Consider the following 21,736-nt stretch of genomic DNA (forward strand, 5'->3'; position numbering starts at 1 on the left):
ACCACCAACCTGCCCCTTTGGTCATCGCTGCCCAATGGGTACATTCCTTCCTGATCCCTGGGACAATCTTTATAGGGGATGGGAACGGAGGTGGGTTTAAAATACTCCTGCCATTCTAGATCTAGTGCAGCTCCTGGGAGAAAGTCACCAGCTCTGTCCTCTGCAGCAAGACCCTTCCAGAGGCAGGAAATCAGAAACGCAAGTCGGCTCCCTCTGCTTTGGACAGCGGAGAGCTGAGAGGCACAGAGGCAGGGCAATCAGCAGCACAACATGCACCTAAATACAGAGGGATGGAAAAATACTCCCAAAGGCCTAGATGGCCCTGCTCCCTGTGGGAAAGGTAGGTAAGACAGCTGGGATCTTGCAGCACAAACACCTGCAGTGCATCCATACACCATAGCCTGAGCATACCGGTGCGCCTCCAACCAGCCTGGGGTCTTCAGACCTCAGCCTGCCTCCCTCCCCCAGAAAAACAAAAGCACAGGAAGGAGAGGAACATGGAACAGAAGCTACAGGGGCCATTAGATTTAAGACGAGACTCTGAGCTTAAAAAAATAGTCTAAAATCCCCACTAAGTTTCCTTACATCAGTTGTAACTGACAGCAGGGCCCTGTGAAAGTTATTCTCTCACTCACCAGCTCATTATTGGAAGTGTCTTTACTGTATGGGAGCAGAGGGAGGTCAAGTCAGTTTCTTTTTCCCATGGTCTGTTTCTAGTCAATATCAGGACTGCAGCAACACCCTGAAGTGTTTGACTGCAAAACAAGGCAGGGGGAGGTTTTTATTTTTTAAAAGAAAATTGCCATGAAAACAGCTCATTTCACTGGTTTGAATGAAAATATTTCTATTGATCTCAGGTTACACAGAGCTTCAGAGATGACCATCGACCTCCATTTACATGCTTTACCCTAACCCCCACTCCCCCCCAAACGTAACAGGATTTTATTCTTGCTTCCAAATTAGCAACAGTATTCACCCTTGTGATTTGAGACTCTCCCATCCCAGAGCATGGAACTGATACAGCGTTTTGTCTCTTCTTTAAACAGAGCCACTAGAAGCAAAGCAAGGGACAGGTTTAAGGAGCAGAGCCATCCCCAGGGTGACATGCCAAGCAAAGAAGAGTCCAGGACAAACGTATCCCCACTCTGAAGCTCTGTCCCAGTTAATATGTAGTTACAGTGGATCAGCATGAACTGGAAAGACGGAGGGAGCCATCCAACCTGCCTGTTGCCAAGGCCTGTAAGGAGGCATCTCCAGCATCCCAGCTGTGTTCTCTGGTGTAGCGTGAGGGGCAGCGTCTCTGCTTTTGCCTGTTGCAGCTGATCCATATTAAACAACTAGTGTTTGGGCAAAGCCTAACCTAGTTCTGCTGTAGTGCAATGGTTTGGCCCTATTCTTGGGCTGTGCGTAAGGGGCGTTCAAATATCCCCTCGGCTTGTGTTAAGAGGAACTTTGGATGGATGTCAAATGGAATCTTGCTGCATGTCCCCTGAGGTAGTTATGGGGGGTTTCATCTCTCTTGCTGGTGGAAGTTGTTCCACTTTAATTAAATGCTGTTTAGGCTAAGGGATGGCTCATAGCCCAGTGGGTTGTCTCTGGGCTTAGCCTGTGGGAGATAGGGGTTCAGGTCTGCCCGGGTGCCTCTGCTGTCCGCCTTCAGGAAAAGCCATGGGCTTGCTCTCCTCTTGCCTGTTGAAGCTCTTCCACTTTAGTTAAATGTGCTCTGGGCCAGCCTCTCAGCAACTCTCACTCTCCAGTCCAGTGGTTAGGATACTCGCCCGGGTTGTAGGAGATCCTAGTTCAAATCCCCCAGCTGTCTGTTCAGCAGGGATTTGCACAGGGATTTCCTGCCTCCTAGGCGACCGTCCTTTGCGGTGGGCCATCCTTGTCTGAACCCCCTCTCTTGCTCAAGAGGCCATTGTCTTCTTGGGACGGAGAGGGGATTTGGACAGGGATCGCTCACCAGTGACTCTCCCCAGGAGGTGGCAGCCCCCAGTTCACACCCCTCAAAAGAGCAGGGGAGTGCCCTGGGGTCTGCCACAACCTGGGTGTGTATCCTGATCATGGTGGACAAGAGAGAGAGAGGGGGTTTTACTGCTCAGCAGCAAAGCCCCTTTAATTAAAAGAGCAAGAGGCCCTGTGACAGGCCTCTTGCTCAGCTAGGAGGGGTCTCCCTCACCCACCTAGAGGCCCTCCTGTCCCACAGAGCAGGGAGTTGAACCAGGGTCACCCACAATCCAAGCAAGTACCCTAACCCCTGCACCACAGAGGGACTTGAGAGTGTCCCTTGCTCCGGTTAATATATAGTTAAAGTGGGACGCTTGAGCGGTAAGAGATCAAGGTGCCCCTCCCATCTCAGGGAAGGGATTTGAACCAGCACCTCTTCGCTTCTTGGGCGAATACACAAACCACAGGACTACAGAGGGAATCACACACAGTGGGTGGGCCAATTTTCATGTCCTATTTACTGAATGTGGCCTACCTGCAACAGAAAGGACTGAGGGAGACTCCACAGCCCACTACCTCCTAGCCAGGCACTTAGGCCATTCGGTTAAGAGGTAGGCAATCCCCCTTCAAATCTCATCTCAGCCAGCATAAAGGGGATTTGAACCCCCACTGGCCCTCTTCCAAAGAAGGGGACCCAAACCACTGGACCACAGAAGGAATCGTGGTGTAAGAGTGGCCCAGTGACTATTTAATTACCTGATGACATTGGCTCCCCTTCAATAGGAAACACTGAGGGAACCAGCCCATTGGAATATCTCCTAGCCCAGCACTTAGAGCATTAACTTGCCAGGTAAGAGATCAAGGTTTGAATCCCGTCTCAGGCAGCATAAAGGGGATTTGAACTCTAGTCTCCCACAGGCTAAACACGCACCCCAACCACTAGACCACCATCCAGGGCTGTTAGCTACCCTTGAGACCCAATGAATATGTAATGAAAGGGGAAACAACTGCAGCAGAAAAATTGGATGCAGCCACTAGACCCCAATGAGAAGCCCTCTTAGCCCAGCAGCTGCATGTTCACTTTGGAGGCAGGAGAGCGCTCTTCAAGTCCCTTCTCTGCAAGCAGAGGAAGGAGTTGAACCTGCATCATCCACATGCGGAGTAAGGACCCAAACCACTGGACTACAGAGGGATTAACAGCCAAAGCCTTTCCCAGTTGCCCCTTAATGAAAGGGGCACAGCCTCCATCGCGCTAGCTGTATAACCAGGACACAGACATGGGCTGCTGCAGCAGGTCGCTCTTCCCGCACACCCCTTTCAGGGGGGTGACAGAAAGGGTGATTTGAACCAGCAGCTCTCATGGCCCCCAGGAGAAGCCCAACCACTGGATTAGAGAGGGAGCCTTGCGTTTCACCTCACCTTACCCCGGTACTATATAAATAAAGTGGAGCAGCTTCAACAGGCACCACTGAGCAGCCCAGGACCCAGTGATTGGGGAACTTCCCGGGCGGAAGATGAGGCCTTTTCAAATCCCTTCCCAACAGGCCAGGGGGAAGTTAAGCCCGTAAGCCCGGCCAGACTGGGGCTGAGCCAATAAGCCTTGCAGCCCAGTCGCCGCTCTTCCCACAGGGGCAGATGCTTCAACGGCAATGACCAGAAGAGGGCAATGAGCCAGTGAGCTGCGCCCACCCTCTGGCAGCCCTGAGATCTCAGGACGCCCGGAGCACTGGCCTGCGTCCCTGATGCTCTTGGCTAATAGCTTTGGTGGAGCTATTTTTCCACAAACTCACTCATTCCCCCTCCTTCCCTCTCTCTCCTCAGCTCTTTTGCAGGGCATTCGCAGGTACTGAACAAGCTCAAAAGAAACAGTTTAGTCACCTGAGGGGGTTCCTGGACATGGTTGGCAAGAATCCTTTGGTACCGGGGAGGGGTAGACACTGGTTCAATTTCCTTCTCCCTGCCCGATGAGGCGGGATTTCAATAGGGCTCTGCATTGTCGCAAGTGTGAGCCCCAGTAAGGGATAGTCGGAGCTGGGTTGCTCTTTGTAGCAGCTTGAGACTGGGCCACTTCCATTAAAGAGCAGTTGGGAAAAGGCCCCTATGAATCCCTCTCTAGTCTAGTGGCTTGGGTCTGTGCCCAGCATGTGGATGATACAGGTTTAACTCCTTCCTCAGCTTGCTGAAAGGGGACCTAAACAGCCGTCTCCTGTCTCTAAGGTGAACATGTAGCTGCTGGATTAAGAGGGTTTCTCACTGTGGTGGCTGCCTCCAATTTTTCTGCTGCAGTTGTTCCATTTTCATTACATATTCACTGGGTCAGAATTCTAGCCAGCAAGCCTGTGTGGTGTAGTGGTTTGGGGTTGTGGCTGGCCTGTAGAATGCTGGGGTTTGAATCCTCTTTATGCTGCCTGAGATGGGATTGGAACCTTGATCTCCCTTACCTGGCAAGTAAATGCTCGAAGTGACTGGGCTAGGAGATATTCCAGTGGCTGGCTTCCTCAGTGTTTCCTATTGGACTGGGGGGACCAATGTCATTAGGTAATTAAACAATCACTGGGCCACACCTACACCATGAGTCCCTCTGTGGCCTAGTGGTTTGGCTCCCCGTCTTTGGAAGAGGGCCAGTGGGGGTTCAAATCCCCTTTATGCTGGCTGAGATGGGATTTGAAGGGTGATTGCCTACCTCTTAACCGAATGGCCTAAGTGCCTGGCTAGGAGGTAGTGGGCTGTGGAGTCTCCCTCAGTCCTTTCTGTTGCAGGTAGGCCACATTCAGTAAATAGGACATGAAAATTGGCCCAGGCACTCTGCCTGATTCCTACTGTAGTCCTGTGGGTCGGGTATTTGCCCAAGAAGCGAAGAGGTGTTGGTTCAAATCCCTTCCCTGAGATGGGCGGGGCACTTTGATCTCTTACCGCTCAAGCGTCCCACTTTAACTATATATTAACCGGAGCAAGGGACACTCTCAAGTCCCTCTGTGGTGTGGGGGTTAGGGTACTTGCTTGGATTGTGAGTGACCCTGGTTCAACTCCCTGCTCTGTGGGACAGGAGGGCCTCTGGTGGGTGAGGGAGACCCCCTCCTAGCTGAGCAACAGGCCTGTCACAGGGCCTCTTGCTCTTTTAATTAAAGGGGCTTTGCTGCTGAGCAGTAAAACCCCCTCTCTCTCTTGTCCACCATGATCAGGATACACGCCCAGGTTGTGGCAGACCCCAGGGCACTCCCCTGCTCTTTTGAGGGGTGTGAACTGGGGGCTGCCACCTCCTGGGGAGAGTCACTGGTGAGCGATCCCTGTCCAAATCCCCTCTCCGTCCCAAGAAGACAATGGCCTCTTGAGCAAGAGAGGGGGTTCAGACAAGGATGGCCCACCACAAAGGACGGTCGCCTAGGAGGCAGGAAATCCCTGTGCAAATCCCTGCTGAACAAGCAGCTGGGGGATTTGAACCAGGATCTCCTACAACCCGGGTGAGTATCCTAACCACTGGACTAGAGAGTGAGAGTTGCTAGGAGGCTGGCCCAGAGCACATTTAACTAAAGTGGAAGAGCTTCAACAGGCAAGAGGAGAGCAAGAGCAAGCCCATCCCTTCTTCTGAAAAATGGAGGGCACAGGCACCAGAGCAGACTTGAACCCCTGTCTCCCAGAGGTTAAACCCATAGCCTAACCACTGGGCTACCCAGCAGACCATAAAGCACTGTTGACCTAAACAGCATTTAATTAAACTGGAACAACTTCCACCGGTAAGAAGGACGAAGCCCCACAGGGGACGTGCAGCAAGATTACCGCTGACAGCCATCCAAAGTCCGTTTTAACACAGGCCGAGGGGAGTTCTGGACTCCCCTTGGGTAATGAAAGTGCAGCACCTTCGCCAGACAAGAGCAAGGGAACCTCCGGAGCAAAATACTGCCTAGTGCAGCACTTAGGCAATTTACTTGCCAGGTAAGAGATCAAGGATCGAATCCTGTCTCAGACAGCATAAAGGGGATTTGAACCCCAGGCTCCCACAAGGTTGACACAACCCCACACCACTATGCCACACAGGACTGCTTACCAAACTTGTGACCCAATGAATATGTAATGAAAGGGGAACAACTGCAGCAGAAATTTGCATGCTGCTGCTAGGCCCCAATGAAAAGCCCTCTTAGCCCAGCAGCTGCATGCTCACCTTGGAGACAGCTGTTCCAGTCCTTTCTCAGCAAGCAGTTGAACCTGCATCATCCACGTGCTGGATAAGGACCCAAGCCACTGCACTACAGAGGGATTGACAATAAGCACCTTTCCCAGTTGCTCTTTAACGAAAGGGGCACAGCCTCCATCGTGTTAGCTGTATAACCAGGACACAGACACGGGTTGCAGCAGCAGGTCGCTCTTCCCGCACACCCCTTTGTGGCAGAAAGGGCGATTTGAACCAGCAGCTCTCACAGGCCCCAGGAGAAGCCCAACCACTGGATTAGAGAGGGAGCCTCGCGTTTCACCTCACCTCAGCCCGGTGCTATTTAAATAAAGTAGAACAGCTTCAACAGGCACCATTGAGCAGCCCAGGACCCAATGATTGGAGCACTCCCTGTGGGTAACAGACAACAGGGGACGTCTCATCTCTACCATGGTGGTGCTGCCGTCGGCTACAAAAGCCAACTTCCCTTTGTGCAGTGTGGCTGTGAGAGCCCCCGTGCAACAAGGAGATGGGACCGCCTCCGGGAAGATTTGCTGTGCTCCCATGCACGCAGCTGTGACAGGGACGAGTGTAGCAGCAGAGTATTGAACACGGTGGAGACTCGGGGGGGGGGGGAGCAGAAATGTTTCAACTCTCTGAAAATTACTGAGACTATGTTTGTGAGTAAATATAGCTCGAAGGGGTGCCGCATTAGGCATTCAATAGCTCATTGTTAGATGTAGGGGTTACATTGACGGCACATGGCTATACGTTGGTATTCACACGACACGTTCATACAACACACTCTATAGCCCTTCTACTAAGAGTCAGTACTGTTCTGTAAGGAGTTCACATGTATTATTCTGCAAATTGTATTTGTACCATGTGTGCTTTAGGCTTATGTCTCTGGTTGAGCAGAGAACATCATAAATCTCTGTTTTATAATTAGAGGGTGGGGATCTTGTCATCTGTATAACTTAATAAAAATAGCAGACAGAAAAAACATCTCAGAGCAGTCTATTCTACAGGTAATGACAAATATTTCGATGCGATATATGGTACAAACAAGCTCTTACTGTCGTGTGACTACAGACTTGCTTTAACCAAAGGTAAAAGAGTACAGGAACTTGCATAAAACTGACCAGCTGGGGCTAAATGTTTCCCAAACCTCGCAAACCAGTACGATTTGTGTTTAGAAGACTGACGGTTTTGGTCAAAATTAAACTATGCATCTGAGTTACGGCCCTTCTTGTGATTTTCAGATGTTTACAAATTTGGTGCCCGGTCCAATTTAAACATTGTATGACCTAGAAAAACTGCACCGCTTCCGGAATCTACCGCCACCACAATGATGAACTCCACAAAAGTGCTTAACACGGTAGCAATGAAATTTGTCTAGCTGATAAGTTACCCCGTATTGCCCGAAATGGGTCCGGGCTGGTAGACTACATGTCAGGAGCCAGAGTTTTACTGCACAGCACTTCTCTGGGTAGTGGACGAAATAGCACTGGCTAGTGCCAAGGAGTCACTCTCCTTTGCTTTTGGAGGCCAAGCTGCATTAAATTGCTACATTTATTGTATAGAGGCTGAGTGGATGAAGTTTTTTTCCCATTGGCCAGGCCTTTAGGAAGTGCTTTCATAAAGCTAAACTGATTAGAAAAAAGGGTTAAATCCAAATAAGAGTTTGATGCCAGATTTACTGTTGCTTTCCCAGGAAAAGGTCTATTGCACAGGAGTAAACGCAAGGCTATTTAATTTTCGCAAGGGCCGCTGCTCTCCTCTCTGTGTTCTGGAACAAGGCTCGGATTAAACTCTTTACCTCAGTGGGGGAGAATTCAGCTGCAAGGGGCCCTTTGCCGTCCGCCCATCTGGAAGAGAGGAAAAGGCAATCGTTTGCCTGAGCTGTACAACTACAGGTTAATACCAAGACCTATTTCTACCACCGCTCTTCTGACCCCTTTAATGAAACCAATGCAGTTCTCCGGATCTTGCTCCCCACAACCAGTCCTATGCTCCTGAATATTTCAACTCTGCTTAGTTTACAAGCACAGTTCTCGCCTGCAGAACTTCCTCTCACTCTAGTGAAGTTTGGGTATTGTTACAACTAATTCTAGGGCAAGGAGCCACTGCCTGCTCCAACAGCTTCAAATGTATCTGATTACTGACCTGCTGCCCACCGGTCCACTATTAAAACAGTCATATTTATAAAGCACCCGATGGAACAGCAGGAGCTGCTCTGGGGGGTTTTCACTACAGACAGGGCTCTCTCTGCTTTGCATCTAGCTCAGGATAAACTCACAGCCTGCTCTGCATGTATTTACTGGGTCCGACCAAGTCAGCATCTCCCGGGACTGCAAGGCCTGGGGTGGAAGCAGAGCATTCCCGAATATCTCCACCTGCTCCGACAGCAGCTGTCAGTAGCTCACAGTGCAGGCTGTGACAGAGCTCTCTGATACAGGGAAGAAGCTGATTTTTCTGTTTGCTCTCCACACGCTTTGGGTCTCTAAGCGAAGGCTGCCCAAGACAGCAGGCGATCCACACCCCTCCAAGGTGCTTGTAGCGCAAGCGTGGATGGGGACTGTCTGGTTCCAGACATCTACAGCCAGTTAGTGTTGCACTCAGAGGTACGTGGGCCCCACCGTGATGTAAAATGCATGTGAGTCTCCCATGCCAGTCTAAAGGAGCAAGCCATGGCATTTGAAAGTTCAAACTGGCCAGACAGGAAAGCCTGACTCTTTGGTAAAACTGCAGTAAACAGCAAGTAGGCACAGATAACATCACAAGTGATGGGCAGAGTGCCGAGGTGGCTGCAATGAGATACACAAGGCAGGCCTAAGATTACGCTGACTTATGAGAGAATAGAGAGAAACATATTGGTCAGGTTTTACACTTTTCTGCCTTTGGGCATTGGGCAGTATTTTGTGGATAGTCACTTTCACTCCTCCCCTGCACAGTCCGTCATTTTCCCATTTGGGTTGGTCTTTCGCAAAGAAACAGGGAAAATGCACAACTATCAAAAAGGGGGGAATATTGGCAGGTGCAATATCCAAAAGTACTTTACATGCGTTTACTAAAACTAACTCGATTTCAAGCGGACAGCGTTCCTTCAACTGAGAACACTGCATTATTGATCAACCCCAGACATTGGTGAAAGAATTCCTGTGGGTATTAGAAGAAAGGAAAGGCACCTACCGATCTACTATTTCTTGGAGATTGGCCTGCAGGATAATCATCAGCTCTTTGAACATCATCCATTTCTGCACATAGACTGGAACCTCCTCCTGGTATTTCTTATTTTTGTTCTCTTCCAGTAATGGAGTGAACACCAAAGGTCCTTCTTCCAGCATGATCCTGCACAGGGAGTGCAATCTGTCAGCGTCCTCAGCAGAGATATCCTGGAATTGCACAAACGGGGAGCATTATTCAAAGGAACAATTAAGCATTTTCTGGTGCTTAGAGCAGAAAGTGACAAGAAAGGACCAGACAGCTTTGTGAAGATAAATCAGTGATCTGAACCATACTAAACATACCATGGGAGACACTAGGTTTCTTCAGCTTCCTATCTGCCACTCTTCCTAGGCCAAAAGGACTTACTTATGAATGTGTGCATTTCAACAAGCTCTTGGCATCTGCTCAGCACAGTATCTGTGTCTGCTTCAAAGAGCACATACGTCTTAATGGAATGCAGAACATCTTGCTGAGAAGCAAGGAATATTGTTATAAAGGCTTGAACACTTTAGAGGGAAATCGCTCAGACTATGCCGGCCTAATAAATGTAAGCTTTATGTTTATTGGCAGACGCAGCCATAGCAATCTTCCTGTAAAGAAGCTCATACAAAGAAGAGATGCATTATCGGTCTAATTCTTTTCAGGTAGACTTGTGTATAGATCACAATTGGATCAGATGGGTAAACACATTTCAGTCCTTTGGTACGAAATGGTATTTCCTTTAAACAATTCAATATGCTCATTTTACTACTTGTCCCAGCATAACCTGCCAGTCGCTTAACAGACAGAGAATAGGGAAATAAAGAGAGAAAGAGGTAAAAACAACCAGATTATTTAAGCAGAGCAAAATTTCGGATTGAGATCACGCACTCATTTCAGTATGTGGTCCCTAGATAGGATGAAGATAGATTCATGTATGGCCCCCGAGCACTGCAGCAGGGAGCTGGGGCTCTCAGGGTTTCCAGACTCCCTGCCACTCGAGCAGGACTACCAGGCCAGCTGGCTCCCCAGCCTGCGTGGGTTGGGCAGCCTGGTGAGCCAGCTGGCCTGGGAGTTTGGAAGCCCTGGGGTCCCCGGAACCAGCAGACCCTAGGCTACTTACTTGGCAGTAGCTGATATGATTCATATCAGATTAACAGCTGCTAGTCAGTAGTGGGCAGCAGTGAAACTGACATGATTTATGGCCATTTCTCCGAGCAGCTGCTGGAGATCCAAGAAGTATATTTCATTTTGGAATCCTTGTGTTTTTGATGTTTCTGAAACAAAAATTTTCAGATTCCCTGGTTTGCAGGAAATTTCGAAATGACTAAATCTGCTCTAAGCAAGACTCAGATAAACCACTCTGAAACTTTGCAAACAGATTACAAACTCCATCACCCTACTACGCTTTGCAAAGTCCTAAGGTGCACCACACACTCAATTCAACACTAAAAGGTAAAATCCAGCTACTCCATTAAAGTGAATAGGAGTTTTTCCATTGGCTTCAATGGTGCCAGGATTTCACCTTGTTTGGGTGTGTGGTCTCAGTTGGTGCTGGATGATGGACGCTTGAAGTATTTCTGTTGCACTGGATCCTAGATATCAGTGAAAGTCAAGAGTGGCCCTGAAAGCTGGTTCTTGAAAGCTCATCTGTAGGGCAAACAAGTGCCTTATTTAGAACAACATTTGATCCTTGGTATGCAGAGCACATGCAATCCTCCCTTACCTCGAGGGCAGTGATTCTATTAATGATCTCGCTGAGTGCTGTGTTCAGTAAGGTCCCCATGGCCTTGCAGTAGATGTTGACCGGAAGCACATCTTGCCATACTTTGCCAAGTCTCTTCAGCTGGTGCAGAACCTGGAAGATAACAACTCCATCTTATCCACAATCATAAACAAAGATAGACAGTAATGCTGATATAGCAATTACACACGTATAAACTAGCTTTCAAAGGCAGGAGAAGGCAATTTAAGGTATATTAAGAAAAAAACTAGTATTTTTAAGCTTGGATCTAGACGTGGGTCCCCCACCTAAAAAAAGCTCTTTTCCCTGAAAAATTTCAAACAAAAATGAAAAAAATAAAGTCAAAACTTTTACCAAAATCTTCTAATTTTTTGAGAAAGCAATTCAAATAAAAAATATATCTTTCATGCTGAGTTGAAGTGAACGGAATCAAAATGAACATGTTTCAGATTTGATAAAAGGGAAAGAAAACATGGGGAAGAAGAAACCCAAATCAAAAAAGGAAAAAAGAGTTATTTCAGTTCGACTGTGTTTGAATGCCAAGCAGTATATCCGTACTAAGAATTCGTACCGCTATTAAAAGGGGAAAACCACACAGATACATTACACTAGGGTCTGTACAGCCCTTCGGTTTGTCTCACTCACCTGCCTTGCTGCTTTGTTGGCTGCAGAACAGTTTTCCTCATTGTCCATGTTGGAAAAGTTCCTTGCACTTGATAATCTCTCCAGCAGCTCTCCTTTCTGCACACGCATCTGGGCCAGAAAACACTCCATCCCTGGAGGAGCAAATGAGAGGAGGAAGAAGCCATTTATTCCACAGCCTCAGATGATGTCAGCATTAAATCTGATTTGCCTATTCTGAGTCATTCAGCACTGGAATCATATACCTGCCATAAAATTAGGATCAAGCTTTATAAGCCTAATACATTTGCCTTTTCGAGTTTCATAGAACAGCCACATGGTACCAATCTGCCAGGCACACACAGCCAGGGAAGAGGAAACTGCACCCATAATCCACCCACCCACAGCATGTGAGATCTCACACACTTCTGATTCCTACAGTGCAAGATAAAATAAACAACTTGAAAATCTCAGCAGCAGCATTAACTATGGATTCCCTGCCTTTGTCAGATCAACACGCTGAAAGTTTTTTCCCTGCATTTTGTTTCTTTGGCTTCTTACAACAATCTAGTAAATGCTCAGAACAGAGGACAGCAGCTTCCAGAGTGTCCATGTGAGCTTGGGGTCTCGCTGTACAAAAAATCATTCCTGGAACTGTGCACCATTATACAGAAAGGGACAATCAAGGCTACCTTGCCAGCTTGTGACGTGGCAGAGGGCTCTACCAGACAGAGCAGCCTTCTCATCAGATGCAGGGGGTATAATATGTAATCTGAGAATAAGGATTCATACCACCAATAGCCAATCAAGAAGGCTGCTCTAATGAAGCCAGAGCAGAGCAGGAGACCACCCCTTGGCACTACCGGCATGGCCACAGACCAAATGTTAGGATTCCGCACTCTGGGAATTCCTCCCTTATACCTCAAATGCTACCTGAAAGTTGGCAAAGACATACTCTGGCACAGCAACTTCCCTGCTGACAGCATCAGGGAACTGAAAATGTAAACCTGGGCACGCAAACTCCCACTGAAATCAACAGGACTAACAAATCACATTGGATATTGATGTAGAATAACCCACGTTGTGACCAATATTACTCTGCGTAATATTAATCATACTCAGCACTTCTGTGGCACCTTTCGTCTAATGCTCTATAAAGCTTAATTAAGCCTCAGAGCTAGGCCCCCCTCCCATTGAAGCATTGCCCCATTACACAGACAACAAAAAGGAGGGACAAAGAAGTTAAGTGACTTGCTGAGAGTCACACAGTGCCAGGATTCCTAATGCCCAGTCCACTGCTTTTACCACCAAGTCATATTTAAATGATAAATCGCTCCATTACAAATACCGGGATGAGATGCTAGGGAGTATGTTTCAGTTCCAAAGGTAAAATTACCAAGTCTCCTAAAGCCAGGTACCAGATCTACGAAAGTAGCTGCTCCATCATACAGTATGTTGGTAAGGCGGTACCGGAACTGATGCCCCAGGGTCAGCAAGTGGTGGGCAATGTACATACAGTTGTTGTGATGAATGGCAGCGAGCTGGGGCAGTTTCTGAAGGTTCTCTCTACCCAAGGAAGGAGGAGGAAGAGAAGGGAAGAAATAAAGAGACAGTTTTTTAATCAGATCTGGGCCTCTAAAAATAAAATAAATCTCCTGATATTGTTCTAGGCTTCAGAAATGCTCCACAGGTCAGACACTCAATAGGCAAGAGGCTACCTCCACTCTTAGATCAGTGCTGCTCCTAACGAATCAAAAGCAACGTGCATCATGGGAGACAGTTAGCGAGAATAAAAGCATGTGGCCTCTTGACTCTCACACACCATGGACATTACATGTTGACAGGGTAGCACATCATCATCACCTCTGTAGGCCTGGTCTCGACATAGCTACGATGTTCAGGGGGGATGAAAAGTCCACACCCCTGAGCGGCGTAGTTAAGTCGCCCTAAGTCCTTATGTAGCCAGCACTAGGTTGAATTCTTCCATCACCCGAGCTACCCCCTCTCGAGGAGGTGGATTACCCAGGCCAACAGGGGAACCCCTCTCATCCGGTAGGCAGCGTCCACACTGGAGCACTGCAGTGGCACAGGTCTGGGGCTGTCGTGTTTTCAGTGTAGCCATGCCCACACTCTAGCCATGTCTAGATTCAAATGATGGTTAATGTGAAGACTTAGAAGCAGGAAAGCCATTTGATGACAGCAGGAAGGTGAAAACAAGAGGGAGGCGACAAGAAACTCTCACCAGTGTCAAAAGGAGAGGAAAGCACTGGGCTGTGGCAGGGCCACCAGAGCTAAGGGCCCTCAAATCCAGCTGTAGCCTTGGATTTTAACCCTTTCCTACCACTGCTTCTCCTCAGCAGGTGGGGACAGGGAAGCACACCATGCAACAGTATTACAAGCCACACTGGGGTTGAAAGCCTCTGGGCAATGATTCTATTAATGAAAAGCACTATCTAAAAGCTATGTATTATTATTATATGAGGGGGTTTTAAAGAGATGGAGTGCTATTTTTCCCAAAGGAGAAGGGAGTACCCCTCCACCAAACCAAAGACCACCCAGGACAAGCATAGGAGTGAGTAGGAGTATTATAAATAAATAGCTTGGCTCCCCGCCCAAAAGCTCCCCGCCCAAAAGTGCCCCAAAAGTGTCCCTGTGTAACACTCACACACTCACTTGTGGTAAATTGGCACGACGTCATAGAACAAATGGAAGATATTTCGCACTGAGTAAAAGAGCTGGATACAACTGCAAGGCAAATAAAGTTCATGTTAACCATCTTCCAGTTGGAATAATGCATGCAGCAAGAGGCGCATTCTTAATGCAGTGCTGAAAAGAGAAAGAATTCAGTGGCTGTGTTTTGGACTCTGACATCAAATATAACCAGCAGAGACTAAGGGATGATTTTCAGAAGTGCCTACGTAACTTAGCAGCACAAGTTCCACTAGAAGCCAATTGGGCGTTGTGCTGGAGGAGTAATTCCCACCTTGGAGAGATACATCTGGGCCGGCGCTGATTAAACTAGCATGCTCCCCAAATAGCAGTGCAGCCACAGCTGCACAGGTGACAGGATGGGCTAGCTGTTCCCATTTGAAACTCTGGGTACGTGCTCAGGCGGCTTGCCTGGCCCACTGTGGCTACACTGCTCTTTTTAGCGCACTAACTCGATCAGAGCTCAAGCGAGACTGCCTCCTTGCACTGGAAATCACATCCCAAGCTCCAGTGTAGACACACCCAGAGACACTTCTGAAAATCCCACCTGAGGCTGCAAAGAGGAGATGATTGAAATGCTTGGTCAAGGCACATCTGGTAAATCCTTGGCCCTCACTAGCTCTGCCTTTCCACTTGGAGACCTAGCTGTACATTTAATTTCAAGGGCAGTCACCAAGAACTTCGGGGCTTATCTCATTTCTCATTCACCATGGTGTCCTGCTGCACCCACAGTGCCTCTATATGAACGTGCTAAGCTAAATCTCCAGTGAATGCCACTCTCTCCCCAATGTGCATTGCAAAGGGCACAAACACAGCTGAAAGCATTGCTCGTTCTGGAGCTGCATACGGCCATTTGCCCTGTGTTTTCTTCCTCAAGGGTAGGGGGAAAAGAACCTCCACTGTAATGGATAACGATCAGGGGATAGGGAATGTTGAGGGGCACACATTTCTGTGAACGGCAACTATTATTACTATCAAATATTTGTACTATGGTAGTGAACAGGAGCCCCCCCATCATGGACCGATGTGCTAGGCAGTGTGCAATCTACCCGCAGAGCACAGGCTTTTAAAGGCCTGTTCTGAAAGCAGATACCGTCTGTAAGCCACAGGCAGCACCCTGGAAATCTTACCAAGGCTTCCCCCAAGCTGTCACATCGCGGCGGAGCAGCTGGCATTGCTTGCACGCCTGAGAGTTTTGCAATGCTACCCAAGGAAGACCTCCAAGATGGAGGCCAGCTCCAGAACCACAGACCACATGTCAGGAACGAGATCCCTGAAATCCATCTTTAACCAGGGAGGCAGCATTTCCCTTCTCCCCCTTCCGCTCCGCCCACACACACTCTGCTATAGCAGCATGGGAGGCACTCTGTACGCAATCCTCCCTTCCCAACCAGAGCCATGGTCTCCAGTTATCCGGCCAGACGAACACAGCCCTGGACACTTGAAATCCCTGCCAAATGCACAACTCAGGTTCTTTGCTTTCACTCGGGTGATGATGTGGTAGGAAAACAGGCAGCTCACCCTCCCCAGCAATGACACTCTTACACCTCGTCTTGGCTGGGGAAAAAAGGGCTTTTCACCAATTGTCAGCTAACACACGGTAAGATTTTAGCATGGACAAGGCATCGGTTTTTATCCCGATCTGCTAACAAACATGACTGAAAACTACAAACTGCCTCGTCTACACTAGCATTTTACTATGTGTCAATTACCACGTTAGCTAAATACAGCCCATCTCAACACACCCTTAGAGGCCATCACCACTGGCCGTTGTGCCACCAGGGCACTGCCAGGAAGGCTGCATGGCAGCTGTCCCTGTTTGCTGGGTTAATCCGGGGATTCAGTCTCCAACTGGCAAATCAGTAGCTTTCATTAACCATTTCACCTTGATTATTTTTAAGTGAATTACATTTTCTGCCCTTTCTGGTATTGGCGCCCGTAACCAGGTGTCTTGATACCGAGAGCGTCCCTTGGGCTCTACCCACCAATTCAGAGCTCTTACCACTGATCTGTGCTGGCTGTAGCCTCCAACAGGGTCTGATAAGCCAACTCCATCAATTTCTCCACAGACACACTGATGTGGCAGGTAGGCAGAGAGAATGTGTGCTGGCTCAGTCTGGTCTCATTCTCCAAATTTATCAGCTCGTTGTGCAGCATTTTGGAGGCTTTTTGCATTTTTAAATGATCACCTGCCCCAGGGTCAGGCAGTTTTGGTACCGCTACCGAGGAATCAGGTGTGATCTAAGGAGGAAACAAGAGGCACACATCACAACTTAGTTCCCAGAGAATGGAGACAGCATAAGGCAGTTTAACAGTGAATTACACAGACCGGGCTGAGCATTCCATGGGACTCCACCAGAGCTATTCCGAGGGGCTCACAAATGTACATGGCATGATAACAGCTGAATGTGTGATCCACAGTAGGCAACCATCTCTTTCTTAAGCACAATCATTCTAAAGGATCTTTTCTCTTTACATTTCTATTAGCTGTAATGATCCTCAGAAAAATGTGTAAAACCAGCTATCTGGTTCTGAGGAAGGCTTCATTCCATTATTTTAAAAATCATATTCAGCTTGTTAGTTAGAATATCAGCCCTACGGAAAATGCACTCGAGGGCTACCCAAAGCTTTAAGAAGCAACCATTTCCTGCAGGGGTCACACAAACAACAAAAACAAACCAATCCTCTATAAAAACCAGACTCAGTGTTTTAAGCTGTTCTCCTTCAATAGCTAGATGGTTTCTTAAAAATACGCATTGTAAATTGCGATCTCTAGCACCTTTACAGTGTTGTGTATTTCTGAGGTCATCAACTTTCTGGCTGCCACGATCACGTCCTGGCATTTTTTGTTAGCAAAGTGGGAATTGACATTGCGGGCGTATTTCAGTAAGTCCGTGGCATCTCCTTTTAAAAACCCCATGTTCTTCAAGCGTTTTTCAAAGTCCTCAGTGGATTTAATCACCTGAGAAGAGTTAAACACAAATCATTTCCACGCTATTATGGGTTGTGAGTTATAATAATCACGAAGCAGGATGAACAGCAGCTAGACCTTCTCCAGCTCAACGGGAAGGACAGAGTGGATACAAAGGAAGTACAAGGGGTGGAAGGGCTTTGAATCTGGTTCCAGTCAGTGATGACCCCAAACTGTTACCACCTGACAGCACTTCAGTGGCCCTCGTGAGATGTGTGTTTCGGTTGAGGGCCCATGAACACGTGTCCAGAACAAAATATTACAGTAGACACTAACTGTCCCCCTTGGTTGGCAATCTCAACCCCAGCGCCCAGGAGGGAATGAAACGGACAAGAGAGGGGCTCCCTGTGGAAAAGCGGCCTGGGAGAAGCTTTGCCGCTACTGGCTCTTCTGGGAAAAAGACTCCAGAGTCCGGCTGTCAGTCTGGCACCTTTCACCAGCACAAGGGCCCAGAACCTCAGAGGTATTGAGGTGCCTAACTCCCATTGATTTCAACAGGAGTTAGGCACTAAATATCATTTGGGAAGTGGAACTAAGTTCTATTTTATTTATTTAGGTTTAAAATAATAAAGACCCTTGCCCAGGGCTTTAAGAGCTGGAACACAACTAATCATACAGTAAACACAACTACATTAAGTTCGGCAGCACTGAAATCAGTTGTACAGGAACTTGGCCAGTCAGCCAGCTACCGATCTTCCTCATCGTCTAGGAAGAATGCCCTTGACAGCGTGACCTGCAAGTCACCAAATCTGGTCTAGTTTGGACCAAGGAGGGAGGAAGTCCCAGCCCTCACTGCCACCCTCTCTTCTTTATAAAGAGTGTTTGTGCTGAGTGCAGCTTCTTTAGCAAAAGCAAGAGGTCTTGAGCTGCTCAGTGCTGCTATCGTCAACTGCATCTGACTGATTTTTATGCTGGGATACAGACGAGAGCAAAATACGTAGTTAAAAACATTGCACCGTTATTGGCACTGAAGGAATACGAGACATGGCTTAGGGCAGAGACTGACTTTGAAAGTTCCCATTGTGGCAGAGGATAAAGATCAGAGACAATTCCAGTTATTGCAGAATCTGCCTTTCCAGGCTTTACATTGCATGGATTTGAAACGCTTTGAGTCCTACCTCGACGTACTGCTCTAGTTTGCTGCTGTTTGCTGGAATCGAGTACACCAGACATTCCTGAATGAGGCAGCCAGATACCTCCTCCCAGACCATGTCACCCAGCATCTCTGCCAATACCACTCTGGAGTCCTTCTCATTTTCCCCACACACATCGAGAGACACATCTGGATTCAAAAGAAAAAACACAAATGGGTTTGAAATATGCTCCGGGGGCAAAGCTCTCGATCCCTTCCACACCCCATTGTGAGCTCAGAACCGGAACTGTCAATGGTTCCATTTCATCAGATGTTCTCTGGTCTCGGGCCATGTACAGCAATTCCCTGCCTCCTGAGCCACTAACAGATTTTACAGGTAGACTGAACCTGTGTCCCCTGTGAGTTTGCTCAGTGCCTGGAATGTGCCCCATTCACGCTTTGTGACGAGATCCTCCACCGTGACTAGTCCTATACAGAATTTCCCGCGGATTGTATCACGCATTCTAGCTTTTTTCCTCAAGTTCCCCAGAGCTTCTCACAAAGCAATGATTTAGCAATACTGGTCATCTGAGAAGAACTCTTTCTACAGAGAAATAAAGCATTTCTTCGATGGCCTACACGCTAAATACTCTTTGTGCTTCATTTCCATGGTATGGGTTTCTCCTGAATGCTCAGAGTCACTGCAGATGCTGTCACTCAAACCCCACTTTCTCATTTCAGTGCTGCTTGCTGCTCCCTCAAAGAGACCAGGAAATTAAACAAGTCTTCAAGAAGTGACTCCTCGCTCAGGAATTCCCATCTTCCTGTAGTATCAATGCCCTCCCCATAAACCACACAGTTGTCACGGAACAAGGAGGTAAGACAGTCTGCAGAGCCAGGGTGAGGACGCACAACAGAGCTGGGAAGATTAAAGGGCCCCAAAGGAGAGGGAACCAAGTGCAGTTTTGCAGTGTTCAGAGCTGCCCAAGCATTGCAAAGCCTCACTCCGCTACAGCAGACCATCCCAGGGCACTGCCATCGTAGCATTACAGAGAACAGCGGCTCCCTGGCGGAAACCAGTGCTGCTTTACTGCTAAACGTTCCAAGAGCTCTCCACAACAGCTAGATGAGCCAGCCGTGGAGAGCAGCATCTCACGCTAATTCTCAGGGGGCGAACTACCTACTCAACAAGTGTTTGTGAAGAACTTCAAGCACCAGCGTGATCTTGCCAAAAACCTCCACTGGGGATGGATGCTCCAGATTAGGCTTCGCAGACTCAAAGCGCAAGACGACGGTGTCAGGCTGCTCCTCCAGCAGGGGACGAAGGGAGGGATAAGAAATCAGTGGCTTGAGGATGTACTTCAGCAGTAACTGGCCTGACACAGGAAGAGAAAGATGATCTTCAGCATCAGTATGCAGTCGAGTAGGCTGTTTGCTCCAGTAGTGCCCAAGAGGGACCAGCTATGAGCAGCACCTTGGTTTTAGGATTGCTCATATTCGGGATGAGGAACACTCCCCTGGGGTAGCTGTAAAATCAGGAGAGTTCTTGAGGCGGCGCCTTTGGTTTAAGCACGGGGACTCAGGCATAGAGCCTGTGATTGTATAAATCAAATGATAAACTATTTACAAAACCAGCCACGTGAAACTGTATGCCAGCAACTGGCAGAGCTTGTTAATTGCTTTACTACGACCTGCGATTACAATCACCTGGAACAGCCTGAAATTAACGCCTGGCTCTGGGCCAGGGAGGGGACTACAACCAGAAAATAGTTGTAAAACATGAGCCCATCGAGCCACAAAACCACAGATCAAAATGAAGTAACAAACCAACTTGACAGGCAGGGATAAATAATTCAGGGCAACTGCACATTAACAGGAGTCATGGGATTCCGTTCTCACGTGCCATGGGGTCTACCTGGTCCTAGAGGATGTGGAAGGATGCTGCTATCTGCGGTCTTCATTTCACTACGGGAGTCCCCGTGCACCTGCACTGTCACAGCTCTGCCCAGCCCAGAGGCCTGTCACAGTAGGGTAGCAGTACCACCGCCACCACCACCAGCACTGGACAAAGAGACTGGCAAGGAGATGGGAGAGTGGGACAAACACACATGTGACAGGGGAAGAAAACAAAACATACATCCTACCTGAGAGAGTGACTCCTCAGAGAGGTGCTGCCTGCTGAAAGTCAACCCAGGCCTTGGGAAGAGGCCAATGTGACAAGGGAAGGGTTGAATTATCTGACCAAGGGCTAAGGCCATCAACAAAATGTGGCTGGATGAGATTCTGTGGCTGCATTGTGCACGAGGTCAGACTAGACGATCACAATGGTCCCGTCTGACCTTAAAGTCTATGACTCTAAATGCCTCTCTCTTCCCACATTCTGTTCCATATTTTGCACTGACAACGGGACCCAGTCCCACGCTGGCAGATTCTTGAAACAAATTCACTATCTAACAGCAGGTCTCTCCATAGCTCGTTTTAATGGGACACAAAGGCCTGTCTTACCAAAAAGTTTAAGCCTGGTGTGCAGTTCTCCTAGCACAGCAAATGCCTGGAGCACAGAAGCAACAGGTGGTCCAGAGAGCTCATCTTCCTTCAATGGCATGGTGCATAAGTGCAACTCCATCTGCATCACTGTCTCTGCACTGCTGATTTCTAAGAGAGAGCATAACCATCTCCGTTACAATGCGAAGTGGGCTAGAGAGGAGCTGACAGTCTACAGGACTTCTTGGGTGGGCGCTAAAACAAACCATTAAGCTCTCCTTTCTTCACCTCATTTCCCTGACCATAAGCCAGGGAGATCTCAATGGTGGCTGGGATACAGTGTCACGCTCCTGGCCCCCGATCTAATGATCAGCTCTTGCCGGCCTTGGAAGTTGGGCAGTGGAATCATTATCTCCTGAATATCAGCATATTGCAAACTGCTTGCATTGGTCTTTTACACAGGTCTTGATGCAATTTCCCTGTTTCAATTTCTGTGCAAATTTAAGAACATTTTGGCCATGATTACTCTTCCTCCTCCACTATAAACTCAACTGAGGCATGAGCTTGCTTTTTTAAATGAGGAATTTTGGTGGTACAAAGGGTACTGAGATACATATATCTGGGCACTGGCTATGTGTCAGTTGCTTACATCTTCCTAAATATCTAAAGCAGCTTGGCAAAATTCTACCCATTGGAAGTCAAATATCATTAGTGTGTTCATAATCGTCATGGTAAGAGTGGGTGAGTCTATTTTAATTCCTGAGCTGGTAAGATTTCATGATGAATTTTCAAGGCTGAGCTAAAGCAATCCCTGATTTCCTGACATGCTCAAGG

General features: G+C 48.1%; 2 protein-coding genes across 9 annotated transcripts in view; one reads left to right on the forward strand and one right to left on the reverse strand.

Annotated features, from left to right (window-relative positions):
* Nucleotides 1-1,780, forward strand: part of LOC127033717 (transmembrane protease serine 5-like) — an 86,158-nt gene extending 84,378 nt beyond the window's left edge. For all 5 annotated transcript variants that reach the window (XM_050921834.1, XM_050921833.1, XM_050921835.1 and 2 more), the window contains one exon: nucleotides 1,047-1,780. In XM_050921834.1, coding sequence (XP_050777791.1) covers nucleotides 1,047-1,055 — 9 coding nt within the window. In that variant the 3' untranslated portion in view covers nucleotides 1,056-1,780. The remainder of the gene's footprint in view (nucleotides 1-1,046) is intronic.
* A 5,200-nt stretch (nucleotides 1,781-6,980) lies between these two features.
* LOC127033707 (centromere/kinetochore protein zw10 homolog) overlaps nucleotides 6,981-21,736 on the reverse strand; it is a 66,716-nt gene continuing 51,960 nt past the window's right edge. For all 4 annotated transcript variants that reach the window (XM_050921797.1, XM_050921796.1, XM_050921795.1 and 1 more), the window contains exons 6-16: nucleotides 20,924-21,073; nucleotides 19,603-19,794; nucleotides 18,465-18,628; nucleotides 17,155-17,337; nucleotides 16,378-16,616; nucleotides 14,340-14,411; nucleotides 13,063-13,232; nucleotides 11,691-11,821; nucleotides 11,028-11,159; nucleotides 9,287-9,489; nucleotides 6,981-7,962 (exon numbers count right to left, since the gene is read on the reverse strand). In XM_050921797.1, the coding sequence (XP_050777754.1) occupies nucleotides 7,842-7,962; nucleotides 9,287-9,489; nucleotides 11,028-11,159; nucleotides 11,691-11,821; nucleotides 13,063-13,232; nucleotides 14,340-14,411; nucleotides 16,378-16,616; nucleotides 17,155-17,337; nucleotides 18,465-18,628; nucleotides 19,603-19,794; nucleotides 20,924-21,073 (1,757 nt within the window). In that variant the 3' untranslated portion in view covers nucleotides 6,981-7,841. The remainder of the gene's footprint in view (nucleotides 7,963-9,286; nucleotides 9,490-11,027; nucleotides 11,160-11,690; nucleotides 11,822-13,062; nucleotides 13,233-14,339; nucleotides 14,412-16,377; nucleotides 16,617-17,154; nucleotides 17,338-18,464; nucleotides 18,629-19,602; nucleotides 19,795-20,923; nucleotides 21,074-21,736) is intronic.

Source organism: Gopherus flavomarginatus, chromosome 13 (genome assembly GCF_025201925.1).
Source record: "Gopherus flavomarginatus isolate rGopFla2 chromosome 13, rGopFla2.mat.asm, whole genome shotgun sequence".
Taxonomy (NCBI): domain Eukaryota; kingdom Metazoa; phylum Chordata; order Testudines; family Testudinidae; genus Gopherus; species Gopherus flavomarginatus.